Below are 17,395 nucleotides of genomic sequence, written 5' to 3'. Positions count from 1 at the left end.
ATAGAACTATCCACTATTAACATTTTTAAACATTAAAATAATTATGATAATCAAATATGTCATGAAATACAAAATGCATCATTATTTTATATACCACTAAGAGAGAGAAAAAACAATGCTAATCAAACCATGACAAGCTAAAACAGCTGTAAAACTAACCCAATTTTATAGATATTAAAATATGAAAAAAGTATGTTTTAGAATAGATGTTTGCTCATATAAGTGATAAAGTTAAACATATGACAAATCAAATTTATTTGGTGAACTATTTTAAAAAAGGCTAAGTTTAAGGCATGTGGAGGACACTGGAAAAAAACCAAAATAAAATGAGATGTTCCTCCATTTTCCCCTTAGTTTAACTTGAGAACATGAGGCTTAACTTGAGGTATAGTGGAATGTGGGGGGAAATAACACAGGTTCTTGATTAAAAATGTCAAGTTTCAGGTGCTGAAAAAACTAAAAGCTAAAAAAAAAAAAAGGACTATCTCTGAATAATTATATAAAAGGAGTTAAGAAATTCAACATAATCAAGTTGGTATACAGGATGCAAACAGACAGACTTCAAAGAGTGTTACATAAAATCACTATCAGGGCTTCCCTGGTGGCGCAGTGGTTGAGGGTCCGCCTGCCGATGTAGGGGACACAGGTTCGTGCCCCGGTTCGGGAAGATCCCACATGCCGCGGAGCGGCTGGGCCCATAAGCCATGGCCGTTGAGCCTGTGCATCCAGAGCCTGTGCTCCGCAACAGGAGAGGCCACAACAGTGAGAGGCCCGCATACCGCAGAAAAAAAAAAAAAATCACTATCAAATCCCCCTGTAAACATTATTTCCAAAGTGAGTATCTAAATGAGCATAGTAATTCAACTGATGAAATGCAGTGCTTAATGGGGAATGTTTTTCATGCCTCAAACACTTAAAATGTTATCTCAAAAAAAAAGGATGCTTAAAAAACAAACAAATGGGACAGAATTAAACTTAAAAGCTTTTGCACAGCAAAGCAAACCGTCAACGAAACGAAAAGAGAACCTACTGAATGGGAGAAAATATTTGCACATGATTATGACTCATAAGGAGTTAATATCCAACATATATAAAAAGCTTATGCAACTCAACATCAAAAAAACAAACTACCGGGCTTCCCTGGTGGCACAGTGGTTGGGAGTCCGCCTGCCGATGCAGGGGACGCGGGTTTGTGCCCCAGTCTGGGAGGATCCCGCGTGCCATGGAGCGGCCGGCCCCGTGGGCCATGGGCGCTGAGCCTGTGCGTCCGGAGTCTGTGCTCCGTGACAGGAGAGGCCACAGCGGTGAGAGGCCCGCGTACCGCAAAAAAAAAAACAAAAAAAAAAACCAACTACCCAGGTAAAAAACTGGCAGAAGAAATGAACTGACATTTTTCCAAAGAGGGAATGCAGACGGCCAACAGGCACATGAAAAGATGTTCAGTGACTTCCCTGGTGACGCAGTGGATAAGACTCCACGCTCCCAATGCAGGGGGCCCAGGTTCGATCCCTGGTCAGAGAACTAGAACCCATGTGCATGCCACAACTAAGAGTTCGCATGCCACAACTAAGGAGTCTGCCTATTGCAACTAAGACCTGGTGCAACCAAATAAATAAATATTTTTTTTAAAAAAGATGCTCAGCATCACTAATCATTAGGGAAATGCAAATCAAAACTACAATGAGTTATCACCTCACAACTGTCAGAATGGCTATCATGAAAAAGAACACAAGTACAAATGTTGGAAAGGATGTAAAGAAAAGGGAGCCCTCCTACACTGTTGATGGGAATGTAAACTGGTGTAGGCACTGTGGCAAACAGTATGGAGGTTTTTCAAAAAATTAAAAAGAGAACTATTATATGATCCAGCAATTCCACTCTAGAGTATACAAAGAAAACAAAAACACTAATTCGAAAAGGCATATGCACTCCAATGTTCACAGCACATTAGTTACAACTGCCAAGATATGGGAGCAACCTAAGTGAATGGATAAAGAAGGTATGTGTGTGTGTGTGATGGACTTGGAAGGTATTATGCTAAGTGAAATAAGTCAGAGAAAGACAAATACTGACATCATTTAGGTGGAATCTAAAGAACATAACAACTAATGAATATAACAAAAAAGAAACAGACTCACAGATATAGAGAACAAATTAGTGGTTACCAGTGTGGAGAGGGAAGGTGGGAGGAGGGGCAATAAAGAGGTAGGGGGTTAAGTGGTACAAACTATTAGGTTTAGAATAAGCTACAAGGATATATTGTACAACACAGGGAATACAGCAAATATTTTATAATAACTATAAATGGAGAATAATCTTTAAAAATTGTAAATTACTATATTGTATAGCTGTAATTTATATAATATACACCAACTATACTTCAAATTAATTAATTAATTAATTTTAAGAGGATGCTTAGGATTCTATTGTTTATTCTATTCCAATCTTCACCATGAATCTAAATAAAAATGCCTAGAAATGCTTTATCTTCACTTAGAAATATATTCAGAAAAAGCATGAAGTCTCCCTTTTAACCTATTAATGGAGACTGAAGGAGGCTCTCCAGACCTACATTTCTCTACTTTTCTCTCTTTGGACCACCAGTCCAAAGTTGTTTAAAGAAAGAGAGATTCACTTACATGACTAGCAGCATTTCTTAAAGAGGCAATAGTATTTTCTTGAACTTTAGCAAGCCTGAAAGAAAATAAATATATAGAAATATAGTTATCATTACTATAGAAAAGATAAACTTAGTAAAGACGTCAACTACATTTTCAACAATGGACATAGTACTTATTCTCTATTTTGAGGCTAACTCTGCCATCCCCAAAATAAGACTGTGACCATCACTTGGTTGGTGTGTGCATTCATTCCATAAATCAAGCTCTAACAATTTTAGATATTTACAAGCTGAATACAGACATATCCTATACCACCCCATACCTCCCCAAGTGAGGTGACCAGTTAAGGAAAACAATCCTTTGCAATGGGCATGAAGTAGTGGAGAAACTTGCTCCCTGCATTGAAGCCTCAGGTGACTTGATACTGGCAGACCAGGGAAGGGTGGAAAAAGGCAGACATACCAACAGGGTGAAAGTATGGAAACTGTACTGAGAACCGGTGAGGAAACTAAGACTCTGAGAGAACAACATGCTGAAAGTCAGGACCACAACACAGACACACTGATGTCATCAGGCTGACTGCATCAAGCTCTCCCCTCCTGGCTTTCTAGTTTTAATGTCTCTCTCATCAATTCAGCAGAATATTAAAAAGACTGACCAGAATCTTACAAGAGAGTTAGTCTCTAATTAATTTGAACTGGAAACCCCAATTACCAAATTACATTTAAATCCCAGGGTAATAATTATAAGGATCGTTTGACCGTTTAGTTGGTCAAACCTATTTAACCTTATCAAGCATGAGCTACCAAATGCTAGTACTACTCAAATATTCAACCTACTGAGCAGTTGTTGTAGAATTTCCTGCACCTCGATGTCCAACATCCAATGGTGTTCTTGGCTTCCAATACTTGGAAAATGAAGATTTCATGTCACAATTATATCCTGGTAACGGCTTAATAATTATATAGTCAACTTTCATATGAAAAAAAGGGGGAAGGGAAATAAAGACAATTAAAAAGGCTATGACGAACTCAATTACACTTAAAAACCACTCAAAACAGCTTTATCAATCGATCAAATAGAAAGAAATCAAGTCAAAACACATTCAAATTAAAGCTTCCAGAAAATTAGATATGTCCTTATTGTTATTGTATTTGTTCATATTCTAAAACAACTTATTAATTCTTTACCATTCTCAAAAGCTCAATTTGAAACTAATTAAAATCCTAACTTAATCTGCTTATTTGTAAAGGGTCACCCTGCTTCTCCAGGCTTACCTCTCACTTTGCCTATTGTTTTTCTGGAATTTCTGCTCATGATGGGAAGAGTAAGGATTCCAGCACTCTTCCCACTCTCTGCAATGGTGGATGATAAGAGGCATGCTGTACCCACATGTCCAGGAAGAGCGTCGCCCTGAACTATGTGTTCACTGAGATCTTCCTGAAAAATGAGGTTAAGAATAACCCAAATTCTTATACTTCAGTATTTTCCATTTAAAGATCAAAAGACACCCTTTAAAATCAACTCAGAATCTATGGAGGAAGATCAGTAAGAAACACAACCAAATTTACATTCAGGTAATTTAGATAGCTTTGATGTAATGAGTAACACATTTTCTTTTAGTATATAAAGATATTTAGTATATAGTATATTTAAGATTTTATGTGTTACTTTATTGATCAAAACTGTTGATGTGCACTTCTGATCCTCTAACATGTATTAGGCAAATATAAAGCTCAGACTGAAAGTTTCTAAGTACTTTTACATTCCAAGACTAAGATATACTTGTAGTGACTTTTAATGTGTATTTTATTCTTTAAAAATGCATCTACACAGATGACACAGAGGGATAGGACACCGAATACTCAACTTTGAGATTATACAGCATATTTCATCCACCTAGTCTATGAATAAATTTGTATTTCCAAAACTGCTAACCAAATGAAAGGGAAGTTAGGCTGCTCGAAAATTATTAAGAGGTAGGTACTAAAAGAACAAGGAAATGTTCAACCAAAACCTCATATTTTTAGAATAAAAGTCTCATAGATCTTATTAATTAGGCAAGATCTAAGTATAAGGTTATAACTTTATTATAAGTGTTACTTACTGGATTCTAATCCATCCTGAATTTTGCTATTTTAAGAAACAGTGGCTAGGTGCTACTGTTGGGCAAGGAATATTCCCTACTCTCAGAAAGCTAAACTCTAATCTAGTGGCAATGAGAGTGGAAACACCAAAGAGCCAGGACCTCAGGGGAGGACACAGTGTTATTCGTGAGGAGCAGCTGAACCAGCCCATGAGCAGAGAGCTCTAGTGTGAAGTGGCACAAGCAGCTCTGGAAAGTTGGCAGCACAGATTCTGAAGAACCTGGCACAACTTTAAAAGCAACTATTTTTTCTTACATATTTATAATATCAAGTAAAGCTGCAAAAATGGGTCCACTGTTACAATGAATTCTTATAAAATGCTTCAATAAACCACAGACTTCAGTCATAAAGGACTCAATCATGCCCGTTACATCAGTTTGCCACCAAGAGTTACACAGCCTGCCCTTCCCTCTATCCTTGGAAGCCCCTCTGGATACAATTCATTTATATTTAGAATAGACACAGACATCAAGACATCTGGTCTTGATTTAAAACATCAATTCTAGGGCTTCCCTGGTGGCACAGTGGTTGAGAGTCCGCCTGCCGATGCAGGGGACACGGGTTCGTGCACCGATCCGGGAAGACCCCACATGCTGCGGAGCGGCTGGGCCCGTGAGCCATGGCCGCTGAGCCTGCGCGTCCGGAGCCTGTGCTCTGCAACGGGAGAGGCCACAACAGTGAGAGGCCCGTGTACCGCAAAAACAAAACAAAACAAAAAAAACCCATCAATTCTGAATTCTGCAGCCTGTGGAATGAAAACCCCATTCACAGAAAGACAGACAAAATGAAAAGGCAGAGGACTATGTACCAGATGGACGAACAATATAAAACCCCAGAAAAACAACTAAATGAAGTGGAGACAGGCAACCTTCCAGAAAAAGAATTCAGAATAATGATAGTGAAGATGATCCAGGACCTCAAAAAAAGAATGGAGGCAAGTATCGACAACATGCAAGAAATGTTTAATAAAGACCTAGAAGAATTAAAGAGCAAACACCTAGAAGATTAAAGAACAAACAAACAGAGATGAACAATACAATAACTAAAATGAAAAATACACTAGAAGGAATCAATAGCAGAATAACTGAGGCAGAAGAACGGATAAGTGACCTGGAAGACAGAATGGTGGAATTCACTGCCACGGAACAAAATAAAGAAAAAAGAATGAAAAGAAATGAAGACAGCCCAGGAGTCCTCTGGGACAACATTAAATGCACCACCATTCACATTATAGGGGTCCCAGAAAGGGAAGAGAGAAAGAAAGGAGCTGAGAAAATATCTGAAGAGATTATAGTGGAAAACTTCCCTAACATGGGAGAGGAAATAGCCATCCAAGTCCAAGAAGCACAGAGAGTCCCAGGCAGGATAAACCCAAGGAGAAGCACGCTGAGACACATAGTAATCAAATTGACAAAAATTAAAGACAAAGAAAAATTACTGAAAACATCAATTCTGAAGTTCTCAATTATAATTTTAATAGTACCTGAATCTGTCAACTCTTGCGTTTTTAAAATCTGCTAACATGTATAGAGGAGTAAACACCTAAAAAGTTGTATGAATCATGCATTTACACAAATTAAACTATGATAAAAATCAAAACATATGTAAAAATAAGCTCTTCTCTGCATTGTCTCTCACCCCCCTCAGTGAAATACACTCACCTCAAAAAAATCAAATATTAGTTCCAGGTTATCTGGTTCCATTGTCTGTATACTATACTCTGTCCAACGATCAGGCTGCAAGCCATACCCACACTCTGGCTGTGAATGCCTGCACTTGAACTCATTGTCGCTTATTAAGGATATCTCCAGACTATTGGACATTTTGTGAAGAACAGTGGGAGATAGCCTATCATCGTCATCTTCCTCCAGACCCTCTAGTGTCAGCTTTACCCTACATAAAAGGAAAAAATAATGAAATGCAAAAAGTGAAAAAGAAGGAAAATCCATATAAATGTTACCAAAACATTAAATTTTAAAATGCTCCTTGTATATGCTAAACCCTCAAATAAAAATATTACACAGACTACACATACTACAGGTTAAGGCATTAGTTATATCTTATAAAATAGTGATGTTTTTATCCCCACACATTTCTGCAAAGTATTAAAATGAGATAAATGCTCATTATGCCTAAGGCTGTTTTCATTAATTCTTTAGGTTTTTTAAAAGAATCTAAAAGGGCATTTACTATTATCCATTTATAATTGGCTATCTCAATTTCTTATGAGAAGTTTCACAAATATATATATAAAACAAGTACAAATTTGAACCATGTTCTGTTAGTGTGCATTAAAAGGCTGTTAGAGTTGGTAGTTGTAAATTTTTAAATTTCCTCTTTCTTCTCCTCACCACAGTGAGTCCACGTACTTTGTGAACAGTACATCATTAAAGAAAACTATTGTATTAAATATATATATTTGCATGTATTTGTGGTTTTTATGTGTGTATATTTATATGTATGTACCTTTTTAATGAAACAAATAAAAAAAAAATAAACCAAGAGTCTAAAACTCTTATAGACTCCACAGCAATGAAAACAAAAGACAAGTTACCCAAGCTATTGGGTCACAAAGACTAGTTTACTCCCAATGAGAAGTGATTAGTTGCACAGAGCACTTGTAATGTCAAACAGTCAACTCAATTCTAGAATATTTCTTGCACCAACTGGAATGTACATAGATTAAACAACTTTAATACCAGGGATGTAGAAGCAACGTTACTGTATAGAATACAGCTGCGCTAGGAAAACTTTTCATTCTAGATTTAAATGAGATCCACTTAATAATACAAGTAACAGAACTGTATCAGTGAGGCCTGCTCTCTCCGAATGACGTTGCTGCCTTCAACCACTGTGCAGACTTGCCTCATAGGCACACACTCTGAAACCTTCCAGGGGGGATATGAACACAGGTTATTCAATTAGTAATAATGTTTTGTAATCATACTGTAAAACCAAAAGTAGCACCACTTTAATAATCCAAACAAAAATGATCATCTCTTCTCTCCAAACTCTTAGGAACAGTTCTGAACAACTGATTTTGTTGGTGAGCCTGAAGGAACAAACATTCTCTACCAGGACATATGAAAAGCGACCACAAGTGGATAGTAATGAACAAACAAGGAAGGAATGGAAGATTAAAAATGGCTATTCTAGGGACTTCCCTGGTGGTCCAGTGGTTAAGATTCCACGCTCCCAACACAGTGGGCAGGGGTTTGATCCCTGGTCAGGGAACTAGAATCCCGCAGCCAAAAAAAAAAAAAAAAAAGGCTAATCTACAAATAGCAATGTGCATCTATCCCCCCCCCAAAAAAATCAAGTTTAAAGGGATCTACGAAAGAATTTAGTTCTAAATGAACTAAACATTAAAGGTTTTACTCAAATAGCTATATAAATGTTACAGTCTATCGTAAGTAACATTGCTTTCCAAGTTCTGGTGGAATCAAGCGAAAGAGAAACTTGTGTTGTTGAAAACGTGGTGGTAATGAGATAAAACATCATGTCTAGTGTTTTATTTAAAATTTAAATGCTGTTGCTAAGTTTTTAAAAGTCCTGATAAACCTGCAGATAAATTTATTTTCTAGCCAATGAAGGCTTAACCTATCAATAATATGAATTTGGGGGAAAAAAGATGGTCAAAACAAACATCGGTTTCTAGCTATGCGCAATTATTTCAGTAGGAATCAGTCACTTAATTTGTAGAGCCCAACTAAGTACGGTTATAAAAATCTTCCAGTGTAAGCCTAAGCAATACAATAATATATACAAACACTCAATTACTATATAAACAAGAACAGTACAGGACTCAGTATGCATGTACAATCCAATCAGAACCCCATTAATTATCTATTAATTTTTTTTTTTTTTTGGCCACACCGCGGCATGCAGGATCTTAGTTCCCCAACCAAGGATCGAACCTGTTCTCCCTGCAGTGGAAGCACAGAGTCCTAACCACTGGACTGCCAGGGAATTCCCTCTATTAATTTCTTAATTACAGTCAAAGAAAAAAAAAAATCCTAATAAGCCCAACCAACCAAGGCTTTATCTTCTACTGCTACCTTTATTTCAAGGTCTTATGCTAATAAAACACTTTACAGCAGTTAACACAATTTATTTGCTTCTTTTAACATGTAAATAAAATATTTAGTTATTTATGACTAACTGGTTAGAGAATCTCTGCGATCAAATGGATCTTGCAGATCAGCCACGTGGTCCAATTACCTAGGTTTTTCAGAAGCAAAGCAGAGGCCTAGAAAAGCTAATGAACAGAGGCAAGGTACACCCAACACTCTTTACTCACAGAATAGCCAATGGAAAGGACTGTGAAGTGTTACCCACCCTTTCCCTTATGTATTTTATTATCGGTATAGGTAAGTACTATAATATTTTCAGCAGTTATTGTAAAACATTTATGGATTTACAAACTGCAACATCATTATCAATTTCATTCTGAAGATAATAAGTATTACTATTAATTACTTCAGTTACTGAAAATGGCCCTTTCAACCCAGCCCTGACATTTTGTCAGAAAAAGCTACATAACGTATCAAGACTTAGAACTCTCAGTCCCAAAGTTACAAAATTCAAATGATAGGGCTGCCTCCGTCATTGAGAAATCAGTTCACTCAAAGGTATACATGGTGACGTTACAGAAAAATTAAGTTACTTACTATTTTGTTATTTATACAAAGCTTGACATCTAAATCTTCTTAAATTAAGATTAAAATTAAACTAATCTGGAACTGCTATGGTAATTGTGACCTCCTTAGCGAAAAGTTTCTCGTTTTCAAGCCACCGGGAAATTTAGGACACTGAAGTATATTTCCAACAATCATTTTTCTTTGTTCATGCCATTCTCCCCTCATTTAGCACAAAATCATTTTGTTACGTCAATTTTAAAACAAAATATTTATTGCTACACTAAGAAATTTTAAATGGTAGAAACTACAAAGATACATAAGCCTAGAAGTCACTTACCTAAGTAAAAACAAAATTTTCTGGTTTCCAATTTGGAGATTAAGACTAACATAAGTACATTTAACTGTAGCAATCTTCAGGCAGGGAAGCAGTTCACTCTCACAAGACACCGCATTTATTAGAAAATGTGACATTATCTGTGTGCTATTTTCTTAGTTTATACACATAAAGGATATAACCAGATGGATCAGAAATCTACAGCATTAGTGAAAATAAATAGCCTAAGTAACAAATACACATGGTCATACCTAAATCTAGATTTTTTTAATTTTTTCTTGGTTATTGAGACAGGAGGTTTCTCAGAATAATGCAAACGTAATCTGATTTCAGTCTGACACGTCAGCCATCCAGAATCCAGAGTCTCAACACCATCTGGCAAAGTAAATATGAAGAACAGTAATTAATATACACATTTTTAAAGCCAATCCAATAAGTACAATATATATTGACAATTCTAGTTCACATTCACAGTTTAATATACTCAGGTTATCTATCACTGGTATTTCTCTCCAAAGCAAATATATAAGTAGTCTTACTTGTCATTGACAAAGAACTTTTATATCAAGTAGGCGGGAAAAGTTAAATGAACATTAACAACTAGCCAAACTTTAGCACTAAAGTAAATTAAAATACTCTTGTTGAATATATTATTGAAGTAATACAAATCTATCTCAGAAAGAATACATATTCCAAGACGGCTTCTAACCTAGCATTTGTTCCACTGGCAGTGGATCACTACTACACTTCCAAAGCTTCACATGAAATATTCAGCTGAAACTAGTTATTCCACTAGTGCTGGCAGTGGAGATATGAGGTGGTAATAACAAAACAAATGTATTCTCCATTTACATATTCTGCCATAGATAAACTGCATGATTGTGATAACACTGTTAGCACTGTTTAACTTGAAATTTCTTACTAACAAAGGTAATAACATTTTCATAAATACCAGGGAGCTGACAACTGTTTTGGACCTAAGTTCTTCATCAAGAGGACTTCAAAAAAAAAAAAATCAAGAAACTTTTTTCCTTAGGTATGATTTCATAACTATCAAATTTCATACATGAAGAGAAACCACTACCATCTCTTAATTTTAAACTGTTTTCAGAAATGGACAGAGTTGGAAAAATGGCTTTCTATCCTGAAGGCCAACTAAAGCTGAATTTAGGAAGATGACGACAACAGCAACAGATGACGAAAGAAATGCCATGTGTTTATAACCATGCATAGTAACTAACATATAATAGAAGGATATAATGTCATCATTACAGTTGAAGAAATGAGAAAACAACTTCTCCATTAAAAAAGCTCTCCAAAACATGTAGCATAAATTTTGTGACATCTCTAAAACGCTAAATGAAACTATTCGAGTATGTTAGACGACCTTATGACGTGATAGAAATAATCCCAAACAAAATCAAGAAAAATAAGTGAAATTCCTGCTCAAATACTGCAAAAGCATGTACATTTCTAAAGTGGCTAAACATATGTACTTAGTAAAACCACAACCAAAACATTCAGGCCCTATTCCTTCCTGTACTCAACAGGAATGCAAACTGGTTACGAGCAATTATCTCTGGTTCACAGTCAATGCGAGCACACGTTCTGTCCACCCCCTTTACACCTTTTGGCTCCTACAGTACAGTATCTAAAATGAAAATGCAGTTTAGCATGATAATGCTGATACACTGTGAGAATTCCAGCCACTGAAGAAAAAACTTGAATCCTTAGGATAAAGTATTTACTGATGCAGAAAGTATATGAATGCATATTCCACTGTAAATTAATTGTTAAAATACTCAGCCATAATTACTAGAACATTCTGCTACTTAATCTTGATTTTACTATAAATGCACATACAAACACAGAATGCACAAACGTAGCTTATGAGTAACATTTCACACTTTAAATGTTGAGAACAATTAACATCATTTTCAAACACAGTAGTGTTAAGTGATGATATAGTAACAGTTAAGTACAATACTTTTAAATTAATTATATTAATTCATATACCTAAAGTCACCAGCCAAATAAAAACTAAAAAATAAATAAAATTTTAAAGCATAAGAAGTATACTGGAGGGAATTCCCTGGTGGTCCAGTGGTTAGGACTCTGCGCTTCCACTACAGGGGGTGTGGGTTCAATCCCCCTGATTCGGGAACTAAGATCCCACAAGCCACGTGGCATGGCCCAAAATAATAATAATTATACTGGAAACTATTATTTAACAGAATGCATTTGTTTTTTGGATCTAGTCTTCTAGTCTCTATTTTCAATATCATACTCTGTCATATTTCCCTGTGCTGTTTCTAATGAAATGTAAGGTAACATCTCAACCATGTGAATAAAAATTTTCAAAACTCAGTCTCACTTACTGTGGATTCCAAATTGTCCATCGTCAATAATAATTTCACTTTCTAAAATTGAAGGAAAATAGAAAATCTAGTTAAAATTCATGATGTATATACAGAATGAACAATTGAGAAATTACCTACCTTAAGGACTTTTTTAAAAATTAATTTAGAATTTAAAAGCAGCCCAAAGTGAATAAGCATATTTATTGTAGCCCTCAATAAAGAAATCCCTTTTAAGGAGGCTATCAAACAGTAATGGTTCTTATATTCATGGTGATTATTCACAATGTTGTAAGGAAGAGAAAGAAAACTCCTCAGAGAGGTGCTCTAGAGGCACTGGGACAAATGTTTATACCAACCAATGAATGAGACTGACAAGCTGCTGGACAACAATATCTCCTGGTTGATTTTTCAAACCAAAGATCTTGGCACAATTAAAATGCTTATTCTTACGTAGTGCGTATTCTGAACTTACCTAAAATATAATGCTCCTCAAACCCCAACTATTCTCTATAGCCAGCTAAAAGCTTTTTAAACAGCATAAACTTACCTGTATATATAGAGCTATGAGGAATTACCAAAAAGTAAGTGTTTGCACATTGCCTCCTAACAGAAATTTCAACTAAATGAGGAAAGCTGTTAAGCCCCACCCTCTGAGTAAAATACTAATTATCTTCCCTGCTTTTCCTTTCCCAGTTTACTTTAAACATAAATCTGAATTTGTTAAAATAAGTGTGACAGTTCCCAATAAAGATTCTCTGGTATATTTCACGCAGCTCTTAAGTTCAGAAGTTATATTTTCCAAAAGTATAAAATACATTTATTAAAAAGACCAGAAACAAAATCATCCTACTTTCTCAAAATAAGAAAATATATTTAACTGCAAGATGCTTCAAAATGCAATTTTTAAAATATTCAATTCCTAATAATTTCCAACCTCAGTATGGCACTCTTTTAATTCTAAAGTACACTACATAAAAATTCTAAATATACTATCAAAAATGTATTACAAAAATGTATATACAAAAAGAAAATCCAATAAAGAGGACGGAATGAGATAGCTGTTTAAACGAGATGTGTCCTTGCTATATATAGGGTAAAGCAGAATCTCTCACTACTTTCTAATCTAAGCTAGTAACTAACAAGCCATTTATTCTTTAAATTCTAATTTTCTCTGGAAACTAAAATAGAGTTTTCAGCACTAAGTCAATTTATAGGTGAAACCAAGTAGGTAATTTAATGTATGTGAAAAGAACTTCAAATTTTAATCTCAGCATGGAAAAGAAGATTCAAAAATACTTGTATGAAGAGAAATGCCATTTTTAGGCACAAGAAAACTAAAGAACGTTTAAACAAACAAACAAACAAAAATTATCTGAATAGCAACTTTAACATAGCCAGCAGGGTATTGGGGGAAAATGTCTGCTACAACCAAGAAATCTGAATTCATTCATACAAGTTTATTCAAGTATTTACTAGTTTAAAAAACACACACAAATAGAATAACTTATTCTATTACAATTCAAAGTTAAAAATGTAAGAATCATTGTTTTGGATTAATTCTTTCCTCAAATGTTCTAAGTTCTCTGAGCAAGTAATATCAAAGCCACGGATGGATGCTCAGTTAAAAAAATGTTATTTTATAAACTTCTGTAACTACTCCAATGTAAATATATATTCCACAATAAACCCATCTAACTCAAGAAATAAAAAATAACCAGGTAAGCATTTCTAATAAAGTTTATGAAGAAAGGCAATTAAGAACTGTTTAGTTTTGAAAGTAAGACCCATGATATGCTAAGTGAAACTTGTAGTACTGACAATGCATTGACCTTAAACTTTAAAATAAATATTTATTAAATCCCACTAAGCCATTGTGCAGCATATTAGTAACTTTATGCATATGCCTCAAACAGATGCAGTTAATGCCCATACCTAAAGGGGTTATTGATCGTGGTTGTAGATGAGTCTCCCACTTGTGAACTATGACTTGACATGGACCACCGATAGTCTGCAATTTAAAAGTTAAACGTCTGCAATAATTTCTTGTATCTTATTTTCTACCCATGATGCCATTAGATGTTTGTGGCCTAAGTCTTATACTAATTATGAAACCAAGAGATTCATCTTGTTAATATCAATATTATATGCGAAAAATCAGGAATGTACCAGGTCAAAAAACATGATGAATCCTGGAAGAAAATGAGGGTGAGGCAGTAAACAAAAATAAGATGAACTGGCAAATAAAACCATTTTAAACCCATTCTTAAATCTGCCTACAATACTCAGTTTTAATCTTTAACTGATATTCTGTCATAAGTTAAAGTTAACAGCAAATATACTTTATGTTTGGTATGTAGGAAGTCAATGAAGTATTACTGGAAGATTGAAGTAACTCCTCAAGTGTTCGGAAAAAGCCTAAACTGAGAACTGAGTAGAATACTTCAAGATCAATTATCACAAGTTACTCAAGGAACTAGAGGGCATAATAAAGTTCTTCATTACATATATTTAACTAGTAAGTAGGTAACAGGAAGAATATCAGATTCTCGTATCTTAGTAACCAGTGTTTCTAAGGAGCACAGGAAGCCCTTTCCTTTAGGAAAGGATACATGCATGGGTAAATCTGAAGAACAAGTTTGATTAAAGGGGAATGAACATCCAGTTTTTACTCTTAATGCCTTAAAGTTTATAAATTCAGTGTGAAAAATTTTAATACTGTCTTCTGTTATCAAATTCCCTTACTAAAAAAGAAAATAAAGCTTTATGTATTGTTGATAATGTCTACAGCAATTTAAAAGCAAGAATGAACTATCACAAGGATCCCCTTGTGTGTTCCTAAAGTACTAAAGTATATGAAGTGTTTCCTAATTTTCCTTGAAGTATTTAAAACAAAAAACCCTAAACTTGTCTAATTAAACTTATGTGCCAAAATACAATCCTTAAATACATATTTTAAAAGAAAAATTTCAAACTATATCCTTACAAGGTATTTTTTTTTCTGAAGAAGAAGAAATTTAGTAAAATACAGAGAAGCAAAAAGAAACAAAAATCACCCATTACCACACTACTTAGGGATAATCACTATCAATATTTTCACGTATCTTTCAACCCTTGTCTAGGCATATATATACTCTTAAGTCTGGAACATATAAGCTTCTCTCTTTATTACATCTGTAGATAGCATTAAATACTCTTCTATAACATTTTATAGGATTTCAATATTGATTTTATTTAATAATAAATGTGCCAAATGATAACAAATAAGTATGTAACAAATTAGGCAAGAGATAATTCTGTCACTTAAAATAACCAGAGGTTAAAATCTTTTTTTAAAACTTGTAAACTTTTGAAGTTTGAAAACTAAAATTGCATTAGGTATACATTAAATTCCTTAATCCTGGGATAATACAGGAACTCATTTTCTCTAGCTGAATACATCTTTGTTATAAGGGTTCACTTGTGAATTGATAATAAACTGTGTAGACGTTTTAAAAAATGTAAATGTGAAAGTGCTAATCTTAAAATATGGTGAATTATGCTAAAAAAACAAGAAACATCTGATCCTGCATCTGCTAGATGTTTTTTACTACAACTTTTTGCTGTCACTTTTTTGAATTTGTTTTCACACATCAAACTTTCTAACCCTCAAAAGATGCAAATGTATACAATAAAAATAGGAATGTTTCTTAGCAGTAATGGGCAACCAGAAATAACTAATCTATTCCCTTCTTCCACCCCTCCCATGTCCCCTGCACTCCCCTCAAAAAAAAAAAAAAATCCTCTTTGCTACAAAAGTGGTGTAGATCCATATTCTTATAAAAGTTACTAATCAAATGTGACTTGAAAGGGTGCCATGAACATAATAGTAAATATCAGCAGGGATTAAAAGTGGGTAGAAGAAAGGAGAGGCTTTGTTTTTGTTTTAACTTTTTTTTTTTTTTTTTTTTTTTTTTTGCTGTATGCGGGCCTCTCACTGTTGTGGCCTCTCCCATTGCAGAGCACAGGCTCCGGACGCGCAGGCTCAGCGGCCATGGCTCACGGGCCCAGCCGCTCCGCGGCATGTGGGATCTTCCCGGACTGGGGCACGAACCCGTGTCCCCTGCATCGGCAGGCGGACTCTCAACCATTGCGCCACCAGGGAAGCCCTAACTTTTTGTTTTAATTCAGGTATCAGGGGAATTTCACAAAAAGTGTTGATTACAGTATCTATACTTAATCATGTAAGAATAGCCCTGTGGATTAAACACTTGAGAGGGAACATATTTTAGTAGTAATTTTTAAAACACCACCCCTAACTGTTTACAAACCCACTAATCATAGCATAAAGCAAACTAGGCTTGAGCAGAATGGAGACTTGAGGAGCAGTCCAAAGGACCAATTCAACAGATGGCTTATAATTGTGTCTACTGGCGTTCACACTACAAATTCATGGTTGGTACATAAAATGCTATAATATTGACAAATGAAGCAAGTTTTAAAACACACTGAATTTCCAAAATTGTTATGACTAGTTTATTAAACTTTGGTAGGTAATCTTAAATTTTAGCTTACCAATGTTCTTTAAAACAAAAAAAAACCTTAACACCTGAGCACTGGGAAATTAAAGATCTTAGTAACGATTCCAAAACATGCAATCCTTTTTAATATGTTAAATGCAGTAAGTCATTCTTCAAGATCTTAGGAAAAAAACAAGAGTTCCATTCTGTAAAAGACTGCCACAATTTTAAGCACTTTGGAGTCAAGCGGAAAATGGCTCTTTGGAGACAAAAGTAACAATATCAGTCCAAGACAGTACTCCACTAACAGGACTGGTAGAGTTATTTCACATTTTAGCATGTATTAAATCAGATGATTGCTGTAATGTTTCTCAAACATGCATGTTAACAAAAATACAAAAAACCTGTTTCTACAAAAAAGTCATAATGACTGCTTTCTTAAACAGTTATTGATTGACATCACTCAGCTATATCAAGCACTGAGAAAAAGAAACAAGATTATATAAGAGGTAGCCTGGGGTTTTTAACAGACCACCAAGCAAAACTATCACTATCATGGAATATCACTGCTTTCAAATATCATAAAAACTGTTAAGCGTAAACTGTAAAAATTTCAGTTTCCTTTCTATGATTTTGAAAAAAATGGAAAAAAAAAAAAGCCCATGTGAAATGCTCTGAATTTTTAATCTATGTCAGAGGCCAGAACCAGTTAGTTAAAAATCACTATTTTTAACAAGACCAGGAAGAAAAACGGTCACTTAGGAGTGAGTAAAGCAAAGAAGGCTAGGCCGACATAC

The 17,395-nt window shown here is 34.9% G+C and overlaps 1 protein-coding gene across 1 annotated transcript in view; it reads right to left on the bottom strand.

Annotated features, from left to right (window-relative positions):
• Positions 1–17,395, bottom strand: part of GPCPD1 (glycerophosphocholine phosphodiesterase 1) — a gene marked incomplete at both ends in the record, with an annotated part of 54,195 nt that overhangs the window by 26,175 nt on the left and 10,625 nt on the right. The window contains 7 exons of the mRNA XM_079720222.1: positions 2,640–2,694; positions 3,461–3,593; positions 3,899–4,061; positions 6,430–6,661; positions 9,994–10,117; positions 12,121–12,162; positions 14,035–14,110. Of these exons, the coding sequence (XP_079576348.1) occupies positions 2,640–2,694; positions 3,461–3,593; positions 3,899–4,061; positions 6,430–6,661; positions 9,994–10,117; positions 12,121–12,162; positions 14,035–14,110 (825 nt within the window). The remainder of the gene's footprint in view (positions 1–2,639; positions 2,695–3,460; positions 3,594–3,898; positions 4,062–6,429; positions 6,662–9,993; positions 10,118–12,120; positions 12,163–14,034; positions 14,111–17,395) is intronic.

Source organism: Hyperoodon ampullatus, assembly GCF_949752795.1.
Source record: "Hyperoodon ampullatus genome assembly, chromosome: 14".
Taxonomy (NCBI): domain Eukaryota; kingdom Metazoa; phylum Chordata; class Mammalia; order Artiodactyla; family Ziphiidae; genus Hyperoodon; species Hyperoodon ampullatus.
This window is presented reverse-complemented; position numbering and strand designations above follow the sequence as displayed.